We start from the raw sequence: 27,593 nt of genomic DNA on the forward strand, positions 1-27,593 counted from the left end.
CTCACTCTGAAAAATTTCACCATAGGGTACAAAGCCCAAGTTCCAGCTCCGACCATTCACACCGTGTGATGATTGTTCATGTCCATCCTGACAATCAACCTCTGTCAATATGTCAGTAACAAACCCACACACCATTGTTTGCTAGTTTCCCATTTCAAATATTTAATGGAGTCACGGTAACACCTGGAAAGTGAGAACAATCCCAGTTTATGTGGGTAAGTTTGGCGATCAGCAATTTGGGGTTGATGGCCAATTGTTACAGCACAGAGGATGGCCATTCAGCCCTTTGAGCACACGGTGGGTCTGATGGACAAGATGGGCATGAAGGGATATGAGAGAGAAACTGGGGGAAGATGTGGGTTCAGGGCTCAGACAAGGGGAAACTGGAGAAGCCGTTCAGCCCAATGGGCCAGTGGAAGGGAGGGAAGCAGCAGAGGCAGCTGATCAGATTGTCTCAATCTTAGTGACAGAGAAGCTCCATGAGCTCCTCACACTTTTTGTTGGAGGTGAGGATGGAGGAGACGGGGGAGGGGAGAGACCTTCTGACTTGATGTCGGAGATAGTAAAAAGAGTACAAGCTTATTAGATGCAAAGTTGATTTATTTGACTTTTAGCAAGAGGATCAGCCCCTACAACTAGGGTGGGGTTTACTAACGTCAACAGAAACAGACCCCAATGAACATAATTCAATCCTGAACATGATCAACAGCAAAGTCTGATCACTGTAGTTAATTGTGAACTCGCTGGTATCTCAGCACATGGGATAAATAAGCAAATTCCTTCCCACATTCAAGGCAGGTGGAGGCTCTCCGCACTGTGAAAGTTCTGGTGTACTGTAAGTTGAAATGATTTCTTGGACGCATCCGCAGTGAAAGCACCTGAACGGTATCTGATCAGTATGAACATGTAGATGTTGCAGTTCCCAGGAACATTTATTGTACTTCCCACAGTCCCGGCATTTAAAGGGTTTTGCACAATGTGAAATTACTGGTGAATCGAAGCAGGCAGGATGACTGAGAGAATCCGTTTTCTCATGCAGAGCAGATGGACAGCACCTCCCTAGTGTGAACTCTCTGGTGTTTCAGCAGACTGGATAACTGAGTGAATCTCTTCCCACACTCAGAGCCACATGGATGGTCTCTCCTCAGTGTGAAGTCGCTGGTGTCTCAGCAAGTCATTTGACTGGGTGAATTCCTTCCCACACTGGGAGCAGGTGAATGGTTTCTCCCCAGTGTGAACTCGTTGGTGTCTTACCAGGTGTGATAACTGAGCGAATCCCTTCTCACACACAGTGCAGGGGAATGGCCTCTCCCCTGAGTGAACTCGCTGGTGTCTCTGTAGATGTGGTAACTGAGTGAATTTCTTCCCACAATTGAGGCAGGTGAACGGCCTCTCTCCAGTGTGAACTCGCTGGTGTCGCAGCATGTTGGTGGAATTAATAAAACCCTTCCCACACTCTGAGCAGAGGAAGGGCCTCTCCCCAGTGTGAACCCGTTGGTGTGTCATCAGGTTGCATAACTCAGTGAATCCCTTCCCACACTCGGAGCAGAGGAATGGCCTCTCCCTAGTGTGGACTCGCTGGTGTCTCAGCAGGTTGGTTGACTGGGTAAATCCCTTCCCACACTCGGGACAAGTGAACTGCCTCTTCACATTGCGACCTTGCTGGCGTGTCAGCAGGTTGGATGACTGAGTGAATCCCTTTCCACACCTGGGCAAAGTGAGGAGCCTTTCCCCAGAGTGAGTGCATTGGTGTTCAGTGAGGTCAGACGATCGCATGAACGCAGCCCCACAGTGAGAGCACCTGAATAGTCTCTCGTCAGTGTGAACACATTGATGGGACACCAATTCCACAGAACTTTGAAAACAAGTCCCACTGTCTGGACATTTCAAAGGTCTTTCAGCGGTGTCGTCTCGCTCGTCTGTCAGCAGATTACATAATGGAATGAATCCCTTCCCAGACTCTGTGCAGGTAACTGGACTTTCCTCAGTGCGAACTCTGTGGCATCCCTGCTGGCTGGATGACTGAATGACTCCCTTCCCAGACTCAGTGCAGGTAACTGAACATCCCTCAGTGCAGGTAACTGAACTTCCCTCAGTACAGGTAACTGAACTTCCCTCAGTACAGGTAACTGGACTTCCCTCAGTGCAGGTAACTGAACTTCCCTCAGTACAGGTAACTGAACTTCCCTCAGTACAGGTAACTGGACTTCCCTCAGTGCAGGTAACTGAACTTCCCTCAGTACAGGTAACTGAACTTCCCTCAGTACAGGTAACTGAACTTCCCTCAGTACAGGTAACTGGACTTCCCTCAGTACAGGTAACTGGACTTCCCTCAGTGCAGGTAACTGGACTTCCCTCAGTGCAGGTAACTGGACTTCCCTCAGTGCAGGTAACTGAACTTCCCTCAGTGCAGGTAACTGAACTTTCCTCAGTACAGGTAACTGAACGTCCCTCAGTACAGGTAACTGAACTTCCCTCAGTACAGGTAACTGAACTTTCCTCAGTGCAGGTAACTGAACTTTCCTCAGTGCAGGTAACTGAACGTCCCTCAGTACAGGTAACTGAACGTCCCTCAGTACAGGTAACTGGACTTCCCTCAGTGCAGGTAACTGAACTGCCCTCAGTACAGGTAACTGAACTTTCCTCAGTGCAGGTAACTGAACGTCCCTCAGTGCAGGTAACTGAACGTCCCTCAGTACAGGTAACTGAACTTTCCTCAGTACAGGTAACTGAACTTTCCTCAGTACAGGTAACTGAACTTTCCTCAGTACAGGTAACTGAACTTTCCTCAGTACAGGTAACTGAACTTTCCTCAGTACAGGTAACTGAACTTTCCTCAGTACAGGTAACTGGCCTTCCCTCAGTACAGGTAACTGAACTTTCCTCAGTGCAGGTAACTGAACGTCCCTCAGTGCAGGTAACTGAACTTTCCTCAGTGCAGGTAACTGAACGTCCCTCAGTGCAGGTAACTGAACGTCCCTCAGTGCAGGTAACTGAACTTTCCTCAGTACAGGTAACTGAACTTTCCTCAGTGCAGGTAACTGAACGTCCCTCAGTGCAGGTAACTGAACTTTCCTCAGTACAGGTAACTGAACTTTCCTCAGTACAGGTAACTGAACGTCCCTCAGTACAGGTAACTGAACTTCCCTCAGTACAGGTAACTGAACTTTCCTCAGTGCAGGTAACTGAACGTCCCTCAGTGCAGGTAACTGAACTTTCCTCAGTACAGGTAACTGAACGTCCCTCAGTGCAGGTAACGGGACTTTCCTCAGTCTGAACTCTCTGGTGTCTCTGCTGGTTGGATGACTGAATGACTCTCTTTCCAGACTCAGTACAGGTAACTGAACTTCCCTCAGTACAGGTAACGGGACTTTCCTCAGTCTGAACTCTCCAGTGTCCCTGCTGGTTGGATGACTGAATGACTCTCTTTCCAGACTCAGTACAGGTAACTGAACTTCCCTCAGTCTGAACTCTCCGGTGTCCTTGCTGGCTGGATGAGATTGTGACTCCCTTCCCAGGCTCGGTGCAGGTCAAAGTTCTTGCTTCAGTGTGAACTCGCTTGTGCCCCTGCCAGCTGGATGAGGTAGTGAATCCCTTCCCACACTCAGAGCAGGTAAATGGTCTCTCCCCAGTGTGAATTCTCTGGTGATCCAATAGGTTGGATGACCGAGTGAATCCCTTCCCACACTCAGAGCAGGTAAATGGTCTCTCCCCAGTGTGAACTCGATCGTGTCTGAGCAGGTCATTTGATTGAGTGAACCCCTTTCCACACACAGAACAGATGAATGGCTTCTCCCCAGTGTGAACTCGTTTGTGTCTCAGTAGGTCATTTGCTTGAGTGAATCCCTTTCCACACTCGGAGCAGGTGAATGGTCTTTCCCCAGTGTGAACTCGCTGGTGTCTTAGCCAGTGAGATAACTGAGTGAATCCCTTCCCACAATCAGAACAGGTAAATGGCCTCTCCCCAGTGTGAACTCGCTGGTGTCTCTGCAGATGGGATGACTGAGTGAATCCCTTCCCACACTGAGAGCAGGTGAACGGAGTATCCCCAGTGTGAACTCGTTGGTGTCTCTGCAGGTTGGATGAATTCATGAATCCTTTGCCACATGCAGGGCAGGTGAAAGGCCTCTCTCCAGTGTGAACCCGCTGGTGTGTCAGCAAATTAGTTGAATTAATGAATCCCTTCCCACATTCCGAGCAGGTGAACAGCCTCTCTCCAGTGTGAGTGTGTTGGTGTGTTAGCAGGCAGGATAACTGAGTGAATTCCTTTCCACACACAGAGCAGGTAAATGGCCTCTCCCCAGTGTGAACTCGCTGGTGTCTGAGAAGGGTAAATGATCGAGTAAATCCTTTCCCACAAACACTGCAAATGAACAGCCTCCCTCCAGTGTGAGCTCGCTGGTGTTTCAAAAGGGCAGATGATTGGCTGAATCTTTGTCCACACACACAACACGTGTACAGTTTCTCTCCACTGTGAATGGTGCTTTTTCCTTCCATGTTGAAAGTCCTATGATATTCAGATTATGACAAATTGGACAATTCTCAGATTCTGGTGTGATGTTTGATTTGAGTTTCCCGATTGCAAATCCTCCTCTTCTACAATCCTGTGATTTAAAACAGAAAAAAGGGAGTGAGAGAGAGTTCACAAAAACACAAAGGCAGGTTGAGAAATTGAGCTGAATGAATGTGGTAATTTGTGGGGCCAGCAGGAGGAAAACGTGATCATGAAAACTGCTCAATATTCACAAAAACCCAACTGGTTCACCAATGCCCTTCAGGGAAGGGAGGTGTGGGTCTACACATGACGATTGGATCTATGGGAGGAGAGAGAAAGATGTTGGAGAGGCAGGAGGTGAAGTATAGGGATTTTATTTACCCATCACTAACCAGAACCTTGACAGAATCTTCCAATCCCTCAAACTCCACCCCCAAGAAGGATCAGAGGAGCTGATCTGTGGAGAGAGAACAGAGCCAACGTTTCAAACTTTGGCTCCAACTCCACAGATGCTGTCTGACCTGTTGAGATTTTCCAGCTTTTTGTTTTTGTTTCATAATTGGTCAATCTTGTTTCTAAAGTTGGTTCTGTGAGCAATGCCTACAATAAAATACTATCAAAATATTGCAGCTGCTGGATATCTGAAATAAACAGAAAAAATGCTGGAAATACTCAGCAGGTCAGACAGTGGGTAAGATTCTCCGGCCTCCCGCAGTGTGTTTCCCGCGGACGGGAAAAGGCGCGATGTTTGCTAGCAGCAGGATTCTCTGGTCCCACTGCTGTCGATGGGAATTCCCATGAACATCACCCCACGCCGGCGGGACACCCATGGGCGGGGGTGTGCTGCCAGCAGGAATGCAGAATCCCACCGGCATGAATGGCCAGAGAATTCTGGTCAGAATCTGTGGAGAGAGAAACAGAGGAAAGGTGGTAGAGGCAGGAAATCTCACAAGTAAAAAGTATGTCATTGAGTCATAGAGGTTTACAGCATGGAAACAGGAATCTAACTCATCCATGCCGCCCTTTTTTTAAACCACTAAGCTAGTCCCAAATGCCCACGTTTGGTCCATATCCCTCCACAGCCATCTTATCGACGTAACTGTCTAAACGCTTTTTAACAGACAAAATTGTACCTGTCTCTACTACTACCTCTGGCAGCTTGTTCCAGACACTCACCACCCTCTGAGTGAAACAAATTGTCCCTCTGGACACTTTTGTATCTCTCCCCTCTCACCTTAAACCTATGCCCTCTAGTTTTACCTTTGGGAAAAGATGTTGACTATCTAGCTGATCTATGCCCCTCATTATTTTATAGACCTCTATAAGGTCACCTCTCAGCCTCCGACACTCCAGAGAAAAAAATCCCAGTCTATCCAGCTCTCCTGATAACTCAAACCATTAAGTCCCATTGGAATCCTAGTAAATCTTTTCTGCACTCTTTTTTGTTTAATGATATCCTTTCTATAATAGGGTGACCAGAACTGTACACAGTATTCCAAGTGTGGCCTTACCAATGTCTTGTACAAATTCAACAAGACGTCCCAACTCCTGTATTCAATGTAGACGGCTTTTGAAACACCACAGCACACGAGGCCATGGATCAAGTGCTGGAAAATGCGAGCTAGCTGTTTGCTGGCTGGCACAGACAGGATCATTCTTTCTGAGCTGTCAGACTCTGAGCAACATTCTCTCCTCCTGCTGACAGGGCTGTCCACGCATGCGCACCGCTGCACACTGCCCCCTCTCAAGATGGCGGCTGTTTAACCAGGGTCTGTAACGGCTGGAAGCAGTGTGATTCCGGACAACCGCGGGGCTGGCCTCGAGCTTCTTATTCGGGGTTTAATGGTTTCACTTGGTATTTATAAAGCTTTTCCGATCACCCCCCTGCGCCCTACGATCGCTCGGACACGCCGCTACCTTACCCGTTGTAGAGACAAGAAAGAAGCAACTTCCTTTCCCGAGCACTCCCAATGCGCATGCTCCAGACAAGGGGCAGTACTGCGCCTGCGCAGTGCTCTCGTGTGGATAGGAGACATTCACCGCCGCTAGCGATGCTGGGTAAACACCCCGCCATTGAACAGAACAAATAGTTTTTTGATTTGATTTATTATTCCCACATGTATTAGTATCCAGTGAAAAGTATTGTTTCTTGCGCTATATAGACAAAGCATATCATACATAGAGAAGGAAAGGAGAGGATGCAGAATGTAGTGTTACAGTCATAGCTAGGATGCAGAGAAGGATCAACTTAAGACAAGGTAGGTCTATTCAAAAGTCTGATGGCAGCAGGGAAGAAGCTGTTCTTGAGTCGGTTGGTATGTGACTGCAGACTTTTGTATCTTTTTCCTGACGGAAGAAGGTGGAAGAGAAGAGAATGTTCGGGGTGCGTGGGGCTATTAATTATGCTGGCTGCTTTGCCAGAAGTGTAGACAGAGTCAAAGGATGGGAGACTGGTTTGCGTGATGGATTGAGCTTAATTCACGATCTTCGGTAGTTTCTTGTGGTCTTGGGCAGAGCAGGAGCCATGCCAAGTTGTAATGCAACCAGAAAGAATGACTTCCATGGTGCATCTGTAAAAGTTGATGAGAGTCGTAGCTGACATGCCAAATTTCCTTAGTCTTCTGAGAAAGTAGAGGAGTTGGTGGGCTTTCTTCACTATAGTGTTGGACCAGGACAGGTTGGTGATCCGGACACCTAAAAACTTGAAGATCTCAACCCTTGCTACTTTGTCCCTATTGCTGTAGACAGGGGCATGTTCTCCTCTACACTTTCTGAAGTCAATGACAATCTTCTTCATTTTGTTGACATTGAGGGAGAGATTATTGTTGCCGCACCAGTTCACCAGATTCTCTATCTCAGTCCGGTATTCTGTCTCATCATTGTTTGAGATCCGACCCACCATCCGGTGGTGTCGTCAGCAAACTTGAAAATCGAGTTGGAGGGAAATTTGGCCACACAGTCACAGATGTATCAGAAGTGTAATAGGGGGCTGAGAACACAGCCTTGTGGGGCACCAGTGTTGTGGATGATCTTGGAGGAGGTGTTGTTGCCTATCATTACTAATTGTGGTCTATGGGTTTGGAAGTTCAGGATCCAATCACAGAGGGAGGAGCCGAGGCCCAGGCCACGGAGTTTGGAGATGGGTTTTGTAGGAATAATGGTGTTGAAGGCTGAGCTGTCAATAAATAGGAGTCTGACATCGGTGTGTTTGTCATCTCGATGTTCCAGGGTTGAGTGCAGGGCCAGGGAGATGACGTCTGCTGTGGACCTGTTGCGGTGCGAGGCAAACTGTAGTGGATCCAGGCAGTCCGGGAGGCTGGAATTGATTCGTGCCATGACTAACCTTTCAAAGCATTTCATAATGATGGATATCAGAACCACTGGATGATAGTCATTAAGGCATGCTGCTTGGCTTTTCTTTGGCTTTACTGAGGTTCATTAGCAAACTTGAAAATCGAGTTGGAGTGATTTCTCTGTGATTATTGGGTGAAAAACGGCGCTGAAGGACCATTAATAAAATTAGGGAACATAGAAATTAAAATGCAAGGTCTATTATCCAAGTTCAAAGAAGGGGGCTTGGAACTGTCAGAAATCGAGAATCAGCAAAACGGTGGAAATAATTGTAAACATCCATGATAGTCACAAATGAACTCACTAATATTTCGGCAGGTGTGATTAACAAGTGAATCTCTACCTATACATGGGACAGTGGTTAGCACTGCTGCCTGACAGCACCAGGGGCCCAGGTTCAATTGCCAACTTGGGTCGCTGTCTGTGTGGAGTTTGCATGTTCTCCCTGTGTCTGCGTGGGTTTCCTCTGGGTGCTCCGGTTTCTTCCCACAGTCCAAAAGACGTGCTGATTAGGTGCATTGGCCATTCTAAATTCTCCCTCAGTGCACCTGAACAGGCGCTGGAGTGTGGCGACTCGAGGATTTTCACAGTAACTTCATTGCAGTGTTGATGTTAGCCTACTTGTGACACTAATAAACAAACTTTAAACTTGAAACATATAAACAGCGTCTCTCCCATAAGAATATGCTGTCCATGCATGAAAGCCTTTGAATCCTTAATGTGTGAACAGTTGGGAAAATAACAAAACGAGCTCACTAACGTGAAATATGTGAGTGGTCTCTCTCCAACAGCTGTTCTGTCAGTAAATGGGATGATCGAGTGCTTCTCTTCCCACATTCAGCTGCTGAGTGGTCAATCTGCTGTGTGACTGTATCGTCTGTTCTGAGCTCAGACAGGGAATTCAGTCTTTTTCCACAGGATATTACTTGCATTTTTATAGCACCTGAACAATAATCAAAACGTTTCAAAGGAGTGTTAATTGTCCCTATCTTAAAATAGCTGATTGCTGACATTTTGATAGTTGTGTCTCCAATTTAATCCCAAAACATTGCTGTTATTCCCATATAATCAACACAGAAATGCACAGATTTTACCGACATAAATCAATGGCACTGAAAAATGGTGTAAAACATTCCGTAACAGTGTTGATTGTGAAACTGCAGATCCTTTGGCACCCTCAGCTAGGAAAACACAATAAATGCACTTTGTTTGTATATTCCATGTTTATTACATCGCACATGTATTTTAATCATTTATTTTAGCTAATTGTCTCCAAGACACATTTATTCCAGTACTATTAATGATCGATATTTCATGTCACCCAGTTTTTTATCACTCCAGCAGTCAACCAACCTCAGTCTTGTGTTCATGTGTCCTTTCTCACTGCTGTTTCTCTCACTGCTGTTTCCCCTATTGCTTTCTTCCCTAGACTATTTCTAAATCAATTTCCCATTGGCTTTATGTAGCACCATCCTGATCATACAGACAATGTTCCCAGAGTTGTTAAGGATGTAAGATGTTCCAAGCAGTATGATATATACGTTCTATCTGCGATGTGTCTGCCAGGTTTGCCAATCTCTCTGACCTCCTGAAGTTTGTTACTGTTCTCCTCACTGTTTCCTATATCTCCATTTTCCCCAGTCTCTGTCCTCCTGAAGTTTGTTATTAACCTTTCCATCTATTTTTCCATTTCTTCCAATCTCTCTATGTTCTCCTGAAGTGTTATTATCCTCCTCACTATTTCTCGTATATCTGAGTTTTGAATCCTGTGAAAAAATTGAAGTTCTGTCCTGTGTTCCAAGTCCAGGTATGAATATGTATCAATGAGAGCAATGGTGCCAACACTGAGCCCTGGGGGTCACACTGCTGAAAACTTCCCTCCACTCTGAAAAACAAACTTCTCCTTTCTGGCCCTGAATGTATTTCATATCTTTGGAGGCCTATGACTAGTGGCGTGCCTCAGGGGTTGGTGTTGGGAGCCTTGTTATTCACCCAATACAGCAAGAAGCTATAAAAGGTCGTGAATTAAGCCCAATCCATCACGCAAACTAGCCTCCCATCCATTAACTCTGCCTACACTTCCCGCTGCCTCGGCAAAGCAGCAGCATAATTAAGGACCCCGCGCACCACGGGCATACCCTCTTTGATTTGATTTTGATTTGGTTTGATTTATTATTGTCACATGTATTAACATACAGTGAAAAGTATTGTTTCTTGCACGCTATACAGACAAAGCATACCGTTCATAGAGAAGGAAAGAAGAGGGTGCAGAATGTAGTGTTACAGTCATAGCTAGGGTGTAGAGAAAGATCAACTTAATGCAAGGTAAGTCCATTCAAAAGCCTGACAGCAGCGGGGAAGAAGCTGTTCTTGAGTCAGTTGGTACACGACCTCAGACTTTTGTATCTTTTTCCCAAAGGAAGAAGGTGGAAGAGAGAATGTCCGTGATGCGTGGGGTCCTTAATTATGCTGGCTGCTTTGCCGAGGCAGCGGGAAGTGCAGACAGAGTCAATGGATGGGAGGCTGGTTTGCGTGATGGATTGGGCTACATTCACGACCTTTTGTAGTTCCTTGCGGTGTTGGGCAGAGCAGGAGCCATGCCAAGCTGTGACACAGCAGAAAGAATGCTTTCTATGGTGCATCTGTTAAAGTTGGTGAGAGTCGTAGCTGACATGCCAAATTTCCTTAGTCTTCTGAGAAAGTAGAGGCGCTGGTGGGCTTTCTTAACTATAGTGTCGGCATGGGGGGACCAGGACAGATTGTTGGTGATCTGGACACCTAAAAACTTGAAGTTCTCGACCCTTTCTACTTCATCCCCATTGATGTAGAAAGGAGCATGTTTTCATTTACGCTTCCTGAAGTTGATGACAATCTCCTTTGTTTTGTTGAAATTGAGGGAGAGATTTTTGTTGCCGCACCAGTTCACCAGATTCTCTATCTCATTCCTGTACTCTGTCTTGTCATTGTTTGAGATCTATCCCACTACGGTGGTGTCATCATCAAACTTGAAAATTGAATTGGAGGGGAATTTCTCCGCACAGTCATAGGTGTATCAGGAGTATAGTAGGGGGCTGAGAACACAGCCTTGTGGGGCACCAGTGTTGAAGATGATCGTGGGGTAGGTGCTGTTGCCTATCCTTACTGATTGTGGTCTATGAGTTAGGAAGTTCAGGATCCAGTCGGAGAAGGAGGTGCCGAGGCCCAGGCCACGGAGTTTGGAGATGAGTTTCGTGGGAATAATAGTGTTGAAGGCTGAGCTGTAGTCAATAAATAGGAGTCTGACATAGGTGTCCTTGTTATCTAGGTGTCCCGGGATTGAGTGTAGGGCCAGGGAAATGGCATCTGCTGTGGACCTGTTGCGGTGGTAGGCAAACTGTAGTGGATCCAGGTAGTCCGGGAGGCTGGAATTGATTTGTGCCATGACTAACCTTTCGAAGCACTTGATAATGATGGATGTCAGAGCCACCGGCCGATAGTCATTAAGGCATGCTGCTTGATTTTTCTTAAGTACCGGGATTATGGTCATCTTCTTGAAGCAGATGGGGACCTCAGATTCTTGTAAAGAGAGGTTGAAGATGTCTGTGAATACCTCTGCCAGCTAATCCATGCAGGATCTGAGTGCATTTCCGGGTACCCCACCTGGGTCAGTTGCTTTCCGTGGGTTGACCTTCAAGAAAGCTGCTCTGACATCTGAAGTGGTGACCCCCAGATACAGGTTCATCCAGGGCTTCCAGGGTGGAGGGCATGCTCTCGCTGACCACTTTCTCAAAACGGACGTAGAATGCATTGATCTCATCAGGGAGGGGTGCGTTGGAGCCGGCAATTTTACATGCCTTCATCTTGTAGCCTGTTATGTCTTGCAGACCTTGCCATAATTGGGGTCGGTGTGGCTAGCCTGGGACTCTAACTTGGTCTGGTATTGTCTTTTCGCATCTTTGATGGATCTCCTTCGATCGTATCTGGCTTTCTTGTGTAGGTCAGTGTCCACCTTCCACCTTCTTCTGTCGGGAAAAAGATATAAAATCTTGAAGTCACATACCAACCGACTCAAGAACAGCTTCTTCTCTGCTGCCATCAGATTTTTGAATGGACTTACCTCGCACTAAGTTGATCTTTCTCTACACCCTAGCTATGACTGTAACACTACATTCTGCACTATCTCCTTTCCTTCTGCATGAATGTTATGCTTTGTCTGTATAGCGCGCAAGAAACAATACTTTTCAGTGTATATATTTGACAATAAATCCAATCAAATCAAAACAAATTTGGATGTGAATGTACAATGCATGGTTAGTAAGTTTGTGGATGATACTAAGTTAGGAGTATTATTGATAGCGAAGATGTACAATGTCAATGGCACCTGCTAGGTATTGTGCAATACATCTAATCCTATCAGATTCGAGCAGCAAGGATTAGGGCCAAGGGAATATTGGACTGCAGAGTTACAATAACATGAGATTTTGTTTCTCCTTGTAAACTGTCTTAGAATTTCCTTCAATAACGAGACGATCACTATTTCCTTCAACAACTAGATGATCAATATGAGAGGATGAGCATTTCTGTAATTACAAAAGGAAAATTAGTGGCTGCAATTATCCTGAGATATTCTGCATTGTCTACTATCTCCAAATGGGCCTGATAACATAGGGTGGGAACGGAATGTTCAATGTTAGTGTTTGTTGTTGTTTCTGTGCTGAATGTAAGATTCTGTTTCAGAGAAGAAGGTAGAATATTGGATGGTCAAGACTGCTCGTTGTCCTTGGAGGGTCATTTTTCCCGAAATTTCTTGAACTTTGTGGCTTTATCCCGAATATTAGACAGATGGGTGAGCGTTGTCCGCCCCAAAGGACAGTAAGTGTCCCGTGTGTATATTTGTGTGTGAGTAAGTGTATCCATGAGTGTATGTGTGTATCGTGGAGTATATCTGCATATATCCTGTGTGCATGTACCTGTTGATATACGTGGGTTTCTGTGCATTGAGAAGATGTCCGTTTGTGTGTGACTGCGGGAGAGAGTGTGTGGGCCTCTGTGTTTAGCTGTGTGCTGCTTTTCATTAACTGTACTACAAGCCTTCCTCTCCAAACAAACAATGTGGTTCCTGAGAATTCCATGGAGTGATTTGAATGATGCAATTCGGAGATTCTCCATCCAGGGTGAAACCACAGGCTGCCCGTGTGCTGTGTAAAACTTGACATAGTAAGAAGTTTAACAACACCAGGTTAAAGTCCAACAGGTTTATTTGGTAGCAAAAGCCACACAAGCTTTCGGAGCTCTAACATGTAAACATGTAAATTACATGTAAACATGTAAACATTGCAGAGGTGCTATTTCTCCCAGAATAACCTGGTGTCTGCTGCTTTTCAGATCCCTTCCTTTCCGCTCATCTGTTTGAAGCCACAAACAGAAAGGTCCAGTTTTCTCCTGGAGTTTGACACAAAGCAGCTTTCACAATGATGCAGAGTTTCAGCCAATGAGAGAGATCCGGGCTCAGCCCCGCCTCTCATTCACTTTGATTGGTTGGAGGACCAGCCGCTCCCGCTCGGTCCTCCAGCCCCGCCCCTCATTCACTCCGATTGGTTGGAGGACCAGCCATTCCCGCTCGGTCCTCCAGCACCCCCCTCTTCCTATTGGCCCGGAACTGCCGTCAATCAGTCCCCGGGCATTGTGATCTGGAGCATGCGCATTGTCATTGCTGTCCTTGGCGCTTGTTTGTCCCGGAGAAGCGGAGTCAGCGTTAGGCGGTGGCTGGGAGGATTTGGAAACACTTTGTGGATCCGCAAACCCTTCAGAATCATTGTCAGCTCCCTGGTTTGCAGCTGCGGGGCTTCTCCCTCCCTCCCTCCCGGGAACAGGCCCAGGTTAACGGCCCCATCCTGGCTCAGCCACTGGAGGATGGTTCACATCAGAGGATGGGGGAGGGGGACAATAAATAAGAGGTTACACTTTGGCCTCAAATCAATGAGGACTCTGATCTCTGTGAAGGAAGGAAACCCTGGGAGGTGGGCGGGGAGGATTCACAAACACCCGCCGGAGGCCCCAACATCCCCAATAAGACCCATTGGTTTTATTGTCAGTCTGCAGACAGCAGCTGGAGAACTGAACCCAGACAGAGGAGAGGGAGGGAGAAAACTGGGAGTGGAGGAAAGAAATGGTGAGATGGGTTTGGATTTCAGCCCAGGGAGGAGGGAGAGTGTGTGGGACGGGGATTTACTGATTTGGGGGAACAAGAAAGGAAAAAATGCTCCAGAGAAACTAGAATTGTCTGTTCAGAGTTTGTATCGTGTTCTGACAGTGATGACTTTTCTAAACTGTTTTTACAGGATATTGGAAGTGAAAGATTGGCAGATAGAAAACTCAAACCGGACATCACATCTGACAAAGTCATTCAGTTCCTTCGGAGCTGAATATCATTGGTCTTTGAATATAGAAAGAGAAATATTTGTCTGTTCTGCCTGTGGGCAAATAAATTAAACATCAGTATGACCAGAAAAGCATCGAGACAAACACACACCCGAGTGAGAGTGTTCCAGTGAACTGAATGTGGAAAGAGCTTTAACCAGTTACACAGCCTGAAAAAACATCACAGTTCACAGCAGGGTGAAACTACGTGTATGTTGTGTGTGTGGATGTGGCTTGAACTGATCATCCAACCTGGAGAAGCACAAGGACACCAGCACCATGGAGAAACCGTGGAAATGAGTGGATTGTGGGAAGGGATTCGGTTTCCCATCACAACTGGAAGTTCATCGGCGCAGTCACACTGGGGAGAGACCGTTCACCTGCTCTGTTTGTGGGAAGGGATTCACCCATTCATACAACCTTCTGACTCACCGACGGGTTCACACTGGGGAGAGGCTGTTCACTTACCCTGTGTGTGGGAAGGGATTCACTCGCTCATCCCACATTGTGACACACCAACTTGTTCACACAGATGAGAGAATGTTTACATGTTCTGACTGTGAGAAGAGTTTTAAATGCAAAAAAGATCTGCTGACGCACCAACGTATTCACACTGGGGAGAGACCATTCACCTGCTCTGTGTGTGGGAAAGGATTCATTCAGTCATCCCACCTGCAGACACATCAACTTGTTCACTCTGATAACAAACTTTTTAATTGTTCCCACTGTGCGAAGAGCTTTAAAAACAAAAAGGATCTGCTGATGCACCAATATACTCACACTGGGGAGAGGCCATTCACCTGCTGTGTGTGTGGGAAGGGATTCAGCCGTCCATCTGCCCTATTGAACCACCAGAGAATTCACACTGGGGAGAGGCCTTCACCTGCTCAGACTGTGGGAAGGGATTCATTAATTCATCCAACCTTCTGATACACCAGCAGCTCCATACAGGGGATCGACCGTTCACCTGCTCTGAATGTGGGAAGGGATTCACCCGTTCATACAACCTTCTGACACACCAGCAGGTTCACAGTGAGGAGAGGCCATTCACTTGCTCCGTGTGTGGGAAGGGATTCACTCGTTCATCCAACCTATTGAATCACCAGCGAGTTCACACTGGGGAGAGGCCGTTCACCTGCTCCATGTGTGGGAAGGGATTCAGTCAGTCATCCAACCTGCTGACACACCAGAGAGTTCACAGTGGGGAGAGGCCATTTACCTGCTCTGTCGTTGGGAAGGGATTTTCTCATTTATCTTATCTTCTGAAACACCAGCGAGTTCACACTGGGGAGAGGCCGTTCACCTGTAATGTCTGTGGAAAGGGATTTATTCAGTCATCCCACCTGCTAACACACCGGCGAGTTCACAAGGGACTGCAAGGTTTGGATTCTACACTTATTGATGCTGTTAATCATATCCAGGTCTGAATCATGTTCAGTCTGACTTTTTTCTTCTGTTGAGGTTTGATATTCTGAATAAATGTGAAATAGACATTTGATTGAATCATTGTTGTAGATTTTTGTCTTTTCCATTTGAGTGTTTAACGTCACCAGGCTGGAGCTCAGAAAGGGCAATCTGAGGGAGGATCATACAGTAGGAACAGAACTTCATTCTTGACACAGTCCTTCAGGATCTCGCTGAGAGGGACAAACAGCACTTTGGTCTTTTTCGTCACTTTTCACTGACAGCAAAGTCCCCGCGTGGGTGAATCCTGAGGTGTGTAAAAAATGTGTCCCAGTCGTTCTTTTCCATGGTTCAGAGCTCCTAGACACGGAACAGAAGCTCCTTTACAACTGTGTTTAGAGTCAGGAAGAACAATGGTGAATGCTGGAAACGTGCTGTCAAAGATTGGTGTAAAACTGGGATCTATTCCTGACTGAGAGTGAAACGGCAGGTTTAGGTTTCTAAGCTAAAAATGAAAAAAAGTCTAAAACATTTTAATGCGTGTGTGTGTCAGTCCTGGTTTATTGAACAGAAACTGGCTTCAAATAAATTGGTTGAAGTCTGCATTAAAGGAGGAGCTGGAGACGTTCAAAGGAGCCTGTTAACTGCTGGGACAATGAGACAACAATTTGATTCCCAGATAGAGAAGGAGCTGCAGTGTGTGTCCAAGAATTCTCAGTTTTGTTGATGTGTGCTTCCCATACACTATCCTTTGAAATAAACCTCACTCCTATCAGCCTTTAACCATTATAAACAGAACAGAGAGAAGCTGAGCAGCATCAGAGCCCTGACTGACCATTTAAGAATGAGTGATGTGTTCAGCTGAAGTTTCCTGTTGGCAGTTTTCTGGGTGATCTCCTTATTTTGATCATTCTCAGTGACCCCTGGGTGTGAACCTGCTCTCCTCTCTTTCAGACATTCACTCACTAACATCTCTTCTCTCTCAGAAACTCAATCGCTCAACATCTCTCATCTCTCTCACACTCACTGAATTGTCTCTCTCTCTCTCCAGGCATTCACTCACACCTTACCTTCCACCTCTCTTACACTCTAACCTCACTCCTCTCTCACATTCACTTAATCTCTCTCCTCTCAGAAACTGTCTTCGTCACTTAATGTCTCTCTATCTTTCTTTCAAACACTCACTCATTTAACCTTCCTATTTCAGATAATGCTTAAACTTATTCATTGTTTTCTCTCTCTCATTACCTCTCTCTGAAAAAGCACAAACACACTTCATCTCTCTTCGCTGTCTGAGAAAACATCTAATTGATGGAGATTCAATCCTCTCTGTTTCTCTCTCCCACTTCCTCTGACAGGCCCTGACTCACTTTAAATCTCCTCTTTTCTAATAACCCTCTTTGGGAAAACTCATTTGTTCTCTAATTCCTCCTCACTTCTCCCAGTGATGACCCTCAGTCCATCTCCCAATTCAGTGAATGTGTTAAAAATCCATAATAATCTCCTTTCTTTATTGTTTAAAATAGGAATGGAGGTGAATGTAATGCTGAGACCGGCAGCAATCTGTGTGGTTGTTCTTGATGCTGTCAGAGTGAGTTCACCCTCACAGACAGGAAGACTGTTCATGGTGATAACATCAAACTGACACCGGCTGTTTCATTCTCAGGTATCACAACTTCCTGTTTCTCTGCTGCCAGTTCCAAACCTCACATCTCACTTCTGAGCAGAAAATAAATCCAGGGACAACAATCTGTTGAGAACATCTGTCAATGCGGCCTATATCTGTCCACAGAGTCAGGGCAGAGTCACACAGATCACATTGTGGTGACATTTACAAATGAGTCAGTTATTTCTGTTCAGAGTTTCCATTTGCAGATATAACCAGCTGTGTCTGTGGATCAGTTACTGAATCATAGAAACCCTCCAGTGCAGAAAGAGGCCATTCGGCCCATCGAGTCTGTACCGACCACAATCCCACCCAGGCCCTACCCCCATATCCCTACATATATTTACCCGCTAATCCCTCTAACCTACACATCTCAGAACACTAAGCGGCAATTTTAGCATGGCCAATCAGCCTAACCCACACATCTTTGGACTGTGGGAGGAAACCGGAGCACCCGGAGGAAACCCATGCAGACATGAGGAGAATGTGCAAACTCCACACAGACAGTGACCCGAGCCGGGAATCGAACCCAAGTCCCTGGAGCTGTAAAGCAGCAGTGCTAACCACTGTGCTTCCGTGCCGCCCACTGAGTTCCCTCTGCTCTGCCGTGGAGATGCCGACTCTGCTCCCCATAGCTGGGAACTGATAGCCTGCTCCCCTAAATTCTATATCATTCTCTCTGTATTACTTGTTTCCTCTGTTTCTCAGCTTTTATCTTTGACCGCCTCATCTTTCTGCTTTTTAAAATCTTTCTCAATTTTTCTCTTAGTCTTTCTGTCTCTCCCTCTGTAAGTCTCTCAGGCTCTGTGTGTTCCTATTTGGTCAAGATGTTCAAAATCATGAAGAGTTTCTGATTGATTATAGAAGGAATGACAGGGAGAAAAGCAGAAAAACCCGGCAGGTCCGGCGGCATCTGTTCAGAGAGTTAACATTTTGAGTCCATATAATTCTTCAGGGCAGGAAAAACATGGGTTATCCATCTTAGACTAGGGAATGTGATGGGGAGATTTAATAGAGGTGTTTAAAATGACAAATGATTTATGATAGTGTCAATGGAGAGAAATTATCTCCCAGGAGCAGGAGGGTCTGTCGATGGAGAGAATCGATTTCCTCGGTGCAGGAGGGTCTGTAAGCAGAGGATACAGAGATTTAATATAATTGACAACGGAACTGGAGGGGGTGATAAGGAGAATTTTTTACACAATAACTTGATATGATCTGGAATGCACAAACTGACAGGTGCCAGAAGCAGGTTTAATAGTAACTTTCAAAGGGAATTGGATAAATACTTGCAGAAGGTAAATTGGCAGAGTTATGGTGAATGGGATTAATTGGACAGTTCACTCATCTTGGTGACATTCTGAATGTTTCTCTCCTGAGGTTTTAATATTTGATCTTTTCAGTCACAATGTATCTCAAACAGAAGATTTAAACATTGGGTTTGATGAGCTGTCCGATCTGTTTCCTGTGTGTAACTTGAGAACTGCAGATAGCCATCAGAAGGAACTGATTATTTTCAGTTCCTCGAACAGATACACCTCAGATATCAGAAATCCCTGGAGTTCCCCATGTCCTCATTATTCTCGCCTCGAGTATAACAGCTCTCAGTCCGGCCGAGTCAGTCACATGTCTCTGTCGTGATGTTTCCACTTCTATTTTATCACTCACCTCCCAATGACACACTGACATAGACACCTTAAAATATCATTGCTCCTTTACAGCTTGTCCTCCTATCATAATCAAATGTTTGTTGGGTGTCGTCTCCCTTAATGCCAGATTACCTGCAGTTAAAATGACCTCAGAGACACTGGAACCGACCTTTGTGATTGTTATTATACTAGATTCCAATCAGCCCCAGGAGCTGCAGTTGTAAAATACAGCAGAATTGGAATAACAGACAGGTTATTGTCTGATAATGACAGTGGCAGAGTAACACACACTGGAATCTAAATACATTATATCAATAGACCACGACTCACTCACACCATCAAATAAAGCCTAAACTTTGGCTATGGTGCACTAGATACTGACTGTATTACCATTACATTGGATCAAATGCTGTGTTCACTAACATACTGCAACGTGACTCTTATTATTTGAACAAACATTGTATTTGTTACACTCAGAGTAAGTCAGTGCTTTGCTGTGTTGTCTCTGTGCTCCATCCCCACTCTGATTGTATTGGAGCCTGTGTGTGTCATTGTTACACTCAGAGTAAGTCAGTGCTTTGCTGTGTTGTCTCTGTGCTCCATCCCCACTCTGATTGTATTGGAGCCTGTGTGTGTCATTGTTACACTCAGAGTAAGTCAGTGCTTTGCTGTGTTGTCTCTGTGCTCCATCCCCACTCTGATTGTATTGGAGCCTGTGTGTGTCATTGTTACACTGAGAGTAAGTCAGTGCTTTGCTGTGTTGTCTCTGTGCTCCATCCCCACTCTGATTGTATTGGAGCCTGTGTGTGTCATTGTTACACTGAGAGTAAGTCAGTGCTTTGCTGTGTTGTCTCTGTGCTCCATCCCCACTCTGATTGTATTGGAGCCTGTGTGTGTCATTGTTACACTGAGAGTAAGTCAGTGCTTTGCTGTGTTGTCTCTGTGCTCCATCCCCACTCTGATTGTATTGGAGCCTGTGTGTGTCATTGTTACACTCAGACTCTGTCACTGTGATTATTGGACAAGCAGCAAGTTACCGTCACAATGTCTGGCTGATTGACGGCAGCGCGGACCAATGGGAAGAGGGGGCGGGGCTGGAGGACCCATCTGGAGTAGTCGGTCCTCCAACCAATAGGAGCCAAAGAGGGGTGGGGCCAGCTTTGACTCGAGCACGCGCAGTGTGAGTAATGGCGATGGAAAGCGGATGTTTTCGGCTCGGAAATCTGTTCGAGGTGATTGGCGGTACGGAGAGAGCAATGGATCGCCCAGGTGGGTGGAAACGCTGCGTAAGCATGTTGTGTAAGCCGCAAACCGCGGAAGAGAGCTTCCCGGACCCAGTTTGGACCGAGCGGGGCTGCAGCTCCTCATGTTCGTCCCGGGTTAACGTTCGCCATCTTTATTAGGGGCAATAGGCAGCAGTGCGCACGTGCGGCCGCCATGTTTGTCGAGGGCAATATTGTCAATGAGTGGGAGGGGCTTGTTCCCCAGTGTTCAGAATGGAGACAACTTGTCCATCAAACTGCATCAACCCTTTGAGTCCCAATGTCTTATTGATGAGGCAGAGCGGTGACAGAGAAGGAAAAAGGGAAATAAAAACAGTAAATGCTGGAAAATCTCAGCAGATCTGACAGCATCTGTGGAGAGAGAATAGAACCAACGTTTTGAGACTGGATGACCCATAGTCAGAGCTTGTACAGGTGTAAACAGAGCATGTAAACTTTGACACTTCCATGTACTCTTGTACACCTCTATCAATCTACTTTGCTCCAAGGAGAACAACCCCAAGTTATCCAGCCTAACATTGTAACTATAATTCCTCATCTCTGGAACCATTTTGATAAATCTCCTCTGCACCCTGTCAAGGAGCCTCACATCCTCCATAATGTGTGGTGATCACTGGTTTGCACAGACCCAGGTATTCTTACAATTACTTACAATTGCACAGTGACATCACCCCCACTCCCCGGGGATTTCCTCAACTGGGAGATTTTTCTCTGATGCCAATGCTTCTGATATCTTTCCAGCTGCAGGCTCCAGCAGGAGATTTTAATATTAAAATCAGTTAAATTGTTTCAGAGGTGAGTGTTTGTGACCATTCACAGGGGCGGGTTTGCGTCATAAACCAGCTGCTCGCCTCCATGCTGTGGTACCGGCTGGTCCCTTTGACCCCTCCCCCTGGCTTTGTCGCCGATATCCAGAGTACCCTCCTGCGGTTCTTCTGGGACAATCGACTGCACTGGGTCCCTGCTGCGGTTCTGCATCTCCCGCTTGAGGAGGGCGGACAAGGTCTGGTGTGCCTCCGCACTCAGATAGCGACCTTCCGCCTCCAGGCTCTGCCGAGGTACCTTTACGTTGAGCCCCCTCCACAATGGTGTGCCATGGCGACGTATTTCTTCCGCCAGTGGCACGGCCTGAATTATGACGTGCAGCTCCTGCATATCGAATTGGGGCATGCTTCGACCGCCCTGCAGGAGTTGCCCGTCTTTTACCAGGACCTCCTCACTGTCTGGAACACGGTCGCCTCATGACGCAGCTCCCCCCCGTCAGGAGTAGCGGCTCTCGTGCGAGAGCCGCTGCTCAGGAATCCGCTCCTCCAGCCGTATAACTTCAGGTGGCTGGCGGAGAGGAGGGCTGTGGACGCCAGGGTGACCAGAATCGGGGATGTGCTCGATGGCGGAGGAGCGGGCTGGATGAGTCCCCGCGTGCTGGCTGAGCGCGCGGGGACGACCATCCGGCGCGCGGCCAAAGCCATCCTAGACCTTAGGACGGTCGTGCTCGGCCCCGAAACTGCACGCAAACTTGAGACGGCGCAGGCGTGCGGTGGGATCCCGCCCGAGCGTTCCCCTGTTCGGGCGGAATTCCGCATTGGCCCAAAACCTCAGCCCCCCCCCCCCCCCCCCCTGGGTGAGGTGCCCCACAGCCTGAGCCGCCTCGCGGAAATGTCCTCCGTGCCTTTTTCTATCGCGCGGAGGCGTTTCCTGTGCGGGCTGCTGCTGCACACCTTCCACTACTGCCTCCTCGCCTGTCGCCTGGATACACCTTGGCGGGCCTTGTTGCCGCCGGGCGGCGGAGGTCCCCGCTGGAGGTCCCTCTACGGAGGGATCTCCCCCAGTTACGACGGGGACCTGGGGTGGAGGGTGATGCATGCAGCAGTTCCGCACAACCGTAGGATTCACTGGTTCACGGGCTCCGAAGACTGCCCTTTCTGTGGCCTTGTGGAGTCCTTGGATCATGTCTATATTTTGTGTCTTAGGCTGCACTCCCTTTTTGTTTTCTTAAAGAACCTTTTATTGATGTTTTGTTTGCACTTCAGTCCCACGCTCCTGATATACGGACACCCGGTGCGGAGAGGGGATGGTCGGGATGGCGACCTCCTCGTGAACCTGCTCCTGGGGGCCTGGCAAAACGCGCCATTTACCGGTCCAGGCAGCGGGCGATCGAGGGGGCCGTCCATCCTGACTGCCTTCCCCTCTACCGCGGCTACGTTCGCGGCCGGGTGTCCCTGGAGAGGAAGCATGCGGTGTCCACGGGCGCGGTTGACGCCTTCCGTGCCCATTGGGCACCGCAAGGGTTGGGGTGCGTTATTGACCCTGATAATCACATTATGATTTGATGTTTTTAAGTTTCCTTTGTACTTTGATTTTTGTTCGGGCTGTTCCCCCTCCTTTTGGGGAGCTGCCCCTTTTACTTTGTCCTGATTTAACTTGAGTTTGTTTGTTTGGTTTGCCCTTAAAAGAGGCCAACATCTGTGAGTAAAACACTTTCTTTTATCCCCCTTTCCATTTCTTTTCTCATTCTGGGATTCAATTTATAACTTCCAGTTCACCACTCGCTGCCTAAATAAAGGTTCTCCTCACATTCTTCATGAATCTGTAACCAGGTCATGCAGTGTATTACACACATCATCAGGCTGCTCATTTATGTCCAAATATAAAACTTTCACGTGGCTGTGAGATGGAAGATTTTCAGCTCTCTGTGTCCAGGAAAGGATGATGTGGAGATGCCAGCGTTGGACTGGGGTAAACACAGTAAGAAGTCTCACAACACCAGGTTAAAGTCCTACAAGTTTATTTGGTAGCAAACACCACTAGCTTTCGAAGCGCTGCTCCTTCGTCAGGTGAGTGGAAGTTGTGTTCACAAACAGGGCATATATAGACACAAACTCAATTTACAAAATAAATATTTACATGAACCCCCACGACTTGCCTGGGCTTGCAAAATCTCACTAACTGTCCTGGCTGGAGACAATACACATCTCTTTAACTTGTGCTTCACCCTCTCTCCACTCACATTGTCTGTTCCTTTAAGACTTGATTACCTGTAAAGACTCGCATTCCAACCATTATCTTGTAAATTGAGTTTGTGTCTCTGTGCCCTGTTTGTGAACACAACTCCCACTCACCTTTGTGCCTCACTCACCTGATGAAGGAGCAGCGCTCCGAAAGCTCGTGGCGTTTGCTACCAAATAAACCTGTTGGATTTTAACCTGGTGTTATGAGACTTCTTACTGTCCAGGAAAAGAAGCAGTGAGCATGGATCTGTCAATCATGTCAATTATATATTTTCAGTCATTCATCTCGTGCTTATTAGAGTCATTGGTCTTTGGATTTGTCTTCCACAGGGATCAGTGGAAGCTGAGGGTTATTGAAGATATTCGAGGATGAGTTAGACAGATTTTACATTGATAAAGGAGTCAAGCATTATGGAGAACAGGTGGGAAAATGGAGTGAAAGTTAAGATGAGAAGGGATTTCCTCACTCAAGGATGTGGTGAAATGTTTGAATTCTGCACTCCAGAGGACTGTGGAGCCTCAGCCATCAAGTATTTTCAAGAGAGAGATTGATAACTTTTGAGGCATTGAGCAACCTGGGGGATAGTGCGAGAAATAGTGCTGAGGTAGATCAGCTAATTCTCAATCGATGGGCTGAATGGCCAACTGCAGCTCCTGTTTCTTATGATTTGTATGTGGTGGACAGGAAGCAGTGAGCATGGATCTGTCAATCAGTCTCAATCAGAACCTTCAGGAGAATTGGGAGGGTGAATATTAGATACAGCAGAGTGAGAATGGAGGGAGAGTGTGTGGGATGGAGATTTATAGCTTTTGAGGAATGAGAGAGGAAAGAATGTTCCATCGAAACTAGATTTGTCTGTTCTGAATTTCTATCCTGTACTGACACTGATGACTTTTGTAAACTCGTTTTACAGGACATTGAAAGAGGAATCACAGGCTGAGATCCCAAACGTCACGTCTGGATCTGACAGAGTCGTATTCCTTGGGAGCTGAATATCATCGGCCTTTGAATCCAGAAGGAGAAATGTTTGTCCAGTCTGTCAATTTGAAAAAATTTCAAACATCAGTGTGAAAAACACCAACACACTGCCACACTCAAGTGAGTGTGTTCCAATGCACTGACTAAAGAGCTTTAACCAGTTACACAGCCTGAATAAATATCACACCATTCACAGCAGGGAGCGACCGTAGTCGTGTTCTGTGTGTGGACAAGGCTTCAACTGATTGTCCACCCAAGAGAGAGGCAAGGACACCTGCACCATGGAGAAACCATGGAAATGTGCGGACTGTGGGAAGAGATACAAAGTCCCATCTCTGCTAGAAGCTCATCGGCGCAGCCACACTGGGGAGAGGCCATTCACCTGCTCTCAGTGTGGGAAGGGATTCACTCTATTATCCATCCTGCAGAAACACCAGCGAGTTCACACTGGAGAGAGGCCATTCACCTGCTCTCAGTGTGGGGAGGGATTCACTCAGCTATCCAGCCTGCGGACACACGAGCGAGTTCACACTGGGGAGAGGCTGTTCACTTGCTCTCAGTGTGGGAAGGGATTTTCTCGGTTATTCTGCCTGCGGACACACCAGCGAGTTCACACTGGGGAGAGGCCGTTCACTTGCTCTCAGTGTGGGAAGGGATTCAGTCGATTATCCCACCTGCAGACACACCAGCGAGTTCACACTGGGGAGAGGCCGTTCACCTGCTCTCAGTGTGGGAAGCGGTTCAGTGATTCATCCAGCCAGCAGAGACACCAACGAGTTCACACTGGGGAGAAACCGTTCACTTGCTCTGTGTGTGGAAAGGGATTCTCTCGGTTATCCAGCCTGCAGACACATCAGGGAATTCACACTGGGGAGAGGCCGTTCAGCTGCTCTGTGTGTGAGAAGAGATTCAGTCTTTCATCCCAGCTGTTGAGACACCAGCGAATTCACGAGTGATTCCAGGTGTTGGATTCTGCTGTTATTGTTTCTGCTCTCAATTACATCCAGGACTGTATTTTGTTCATTCTCACAGTTGGTCAATGGGGAGGGTCGGAGGGTTTCTTTCTGCTGGACTGGCCGGTCTCATGACTTTGCCTCCAGTGGGCTGATGCTCTTTGAGCCTTGTTGCGAATACCTGGTTTCAGATTTCACAAGGATCACAGAGTGACAGGGTGTGAGGAAGTTCAGAGATATTTAGTCAGCATTTCTGTTTGAAATCTCCCAAATGCCCATCCAATTTCCTTTGTAATTGTTTATTGTCTCCACTTCCTCCACCCTCGTAGGCAGCGAGTTCCAGGTCATTACCATTCGCTGCATCAAAATATTCTTCCTCACATCCCCCCCTGCATCTCTGACCCAAAACCATAAATCCGTGACCCCCTCATCCTTGTCCCACCAGCTAATGGGAACAGCTTTTCTTTGTCCACCTTATCTAAACCTGTCAGAATCTTGTCCACCTCTATCAAATCTCCCCTCAACCTCCTTTGCTCCATGGGGAACAACCCCAGCCTGACATCGACAATAAAGAACAAACTAACAGAATATGTTAATACCTGAAATCAAATGGGAATGTTTAATTTCTGTTTTAAAGATATTGTGAATATATTGTCCTGGACAATAAAGGAATTGGAATAACTCACCTTGGGTGCAGTTAATGAAATATATCACCTGGGAACCCACTTACATTCTAGTGAAAGTGTGGAATGTGTAGCTGGAAATCCCTCCCTCACAGCACTGTGGGTGTACTCACATCTCAGGCATTGTAGCAGTTCAGGAAGGCAGTGTTGGGGTTGACCACAGCCGAGGCAGCTACATACAGCCACATATTCTGTTATAATTGAAGGACAGCAGATTGAATGTGAGGCATTATGGGACTGGACTATCTTGACCACATTCCTGTGACTGCTCAGTTTCTGCAATCACGGACCATTAAAGCTGCTTAGCAGGGTCCTGACAGAGGATCTGGGGAGAATATTTACTCAGAATGAGTGAGAATTAAACTTATTCCAGGACCGGCTGGTGTTCAGTGTCCGAGATACCTGAATCCACAAAGAGGGGTCTGACCAATCAACAAACAGTGATAGGTCGTTGGTTAAGAAGTTAAGAAGCATTTTCAGGCATTGTTTAAATTGTTTTATCACAAATTTGTGATGAGAACTGTGAGGGACTTGTGACCTGATAGTCACTGAAGTGACGGTATACTCCAAATAGCACTGGACTGAAAACCAGACCTCTGAGAATAGATTTTAATGAATGGTTATAATCCTACCCAAGCATGGCCAGTGAAAAATCAGAGCTCGAGTGATCAAGAATAATAATGTGATAAGGTGCGAAGGAATAAGATCTCACCGTGTAAAAATCAATTTGGGATGACATTTGTATCACATAGGAGTCAATGAATGGAATACATTGGGTATTGCGTATCCCCGAACCTGGCCTGATTGAACACATGAATGGGCTATTGAAACAATAAATCAAGCTTCTGACCAGTGACCACACACTCAAAGAGTGGCACAGGCCTTATATAATTTGAATCATAGCCACAAAAAGGAGGGGTATCACCGTGACACAGTGGTTAGCACTGCTGCCTCACAGCACCAGGGACCTGGATTTGACTCCTGGCTTGTGTCACTGTTTGTGTGGAGTTTGCACATTCAAAGAACAAAGAACAGTACAGCACAGGAAACAGGCCCTTCGGCCCTCCAAGCCTGTGCCGCTCCTTGGTCCAACTAGACCAATCGTTTGTATCCCTCCATTCCCAGGCTGCTCATGTGACTATCCAGGTAAGTCTTAAACGATGTCAGCGTGCCTGCCTCCACCACCCTACTTGGCAGCGCATTCCAGGCCCCCACCACCCTCTGTGTAAAAAACGTCCCTCTGATGTCTGAGTTATACTTCGCCCCTCTCAGCTTGAGCCCGTGACCCCTCGTGATCGTCACCTCCGACCTGGGAAAAAGCTTCCCACTGTTCACCCTATCTATACCCTTCATAATCTTGTATACCTCTATTAGATCTCCCCTCATTCTCCGTCTTTCCAAGGAGAACAACCCCAGTCTACCCAATCTCTCCTCATAGCTAAGACCCTCCATACCAGGCAACATCCTGGTAAACCTTCTCTGCACTCTCTCCAATGCCTCCACGTCCTTCTGGTAGTGCGGCGACCAGAACTGGACGCAGTACTCCAAATGCGGCCTAACCAGCGTTCTATACAGCTGCATCATCAGACTCCAGCTTTTATACTCTATACCCCGTCCTATAAAGGCAAGCATACCATATGCCTTCTTCACCACCTTCTCCACCTGTGTTGCCACCTTCAAGGATTTGTGGACTTGCACACCTAGGTCCCTCTGTGTTTCTATA

General features: G+C 46.8%; 2 protein-coding genes across 2 annotated transcripts in view; one reads left to right on the forward strand and one right to left on the reverse strand.

Annotated features, from left to right (window-relative positions):
• Positions 1-1,886: 1,886 nt before the first annotated feature.
• The window catches only part of LOC144485908 (uncharacterized), a 95,055-nt gene continuing 69,348 nt past the window's right edge, over positions 1,887-27,593 (reverse strand). Inside the window, exons 8-9 of the mRNA XM_078203975.1 lie at positions 3,259-4,464; positions 1,887-1,919 (exon numbers count right to left, since the gene is read on the reverse strand). Coding sequence (XP_078060101.1) covers positions 1,887-1,919; positions 3,259-4,464 — 1,239 coding nt within the window. The remainder of the gene's footprint in view (positions 1,920-3,258; positions 4,465-27,593) is intronic.
• Positions 20,123-25,871, forward strand: LOC144485905 (uncharacterized). Its single transcript, XM_078203973.1, has 2 exons — positions 20,123-20,233; positions 24,170-25,871. Exon 2 carries the CDS (start codon positions 24,516-24,518, stop codon positions 25,188-25,190), a length of 675 nt encoding a protein of 224 aa, XP_078060099.1. The 5' UTR covers positions 20,123-20,233; positions 24,170-24,515; the 3' UTR covers positions 25,191-25,871.

Source organism: Mustelus asterias, unplaced genomic scaffold (genome assembly GCF_964213995.1).
Source record: "Mustelus asterias unplaced genomic scaffold, sMusAst1.hap1.1 HAP1_SCAFFOLD_244, whole genome shotgun sequence".
In the NCBI taxonomy this organism is placed as follows: Eukaryota; Metazoa; Chordata; class Chondrichthyes; order Carcharhiniformes; family Triakidae; genus Mustelus; species Mustelus asterias.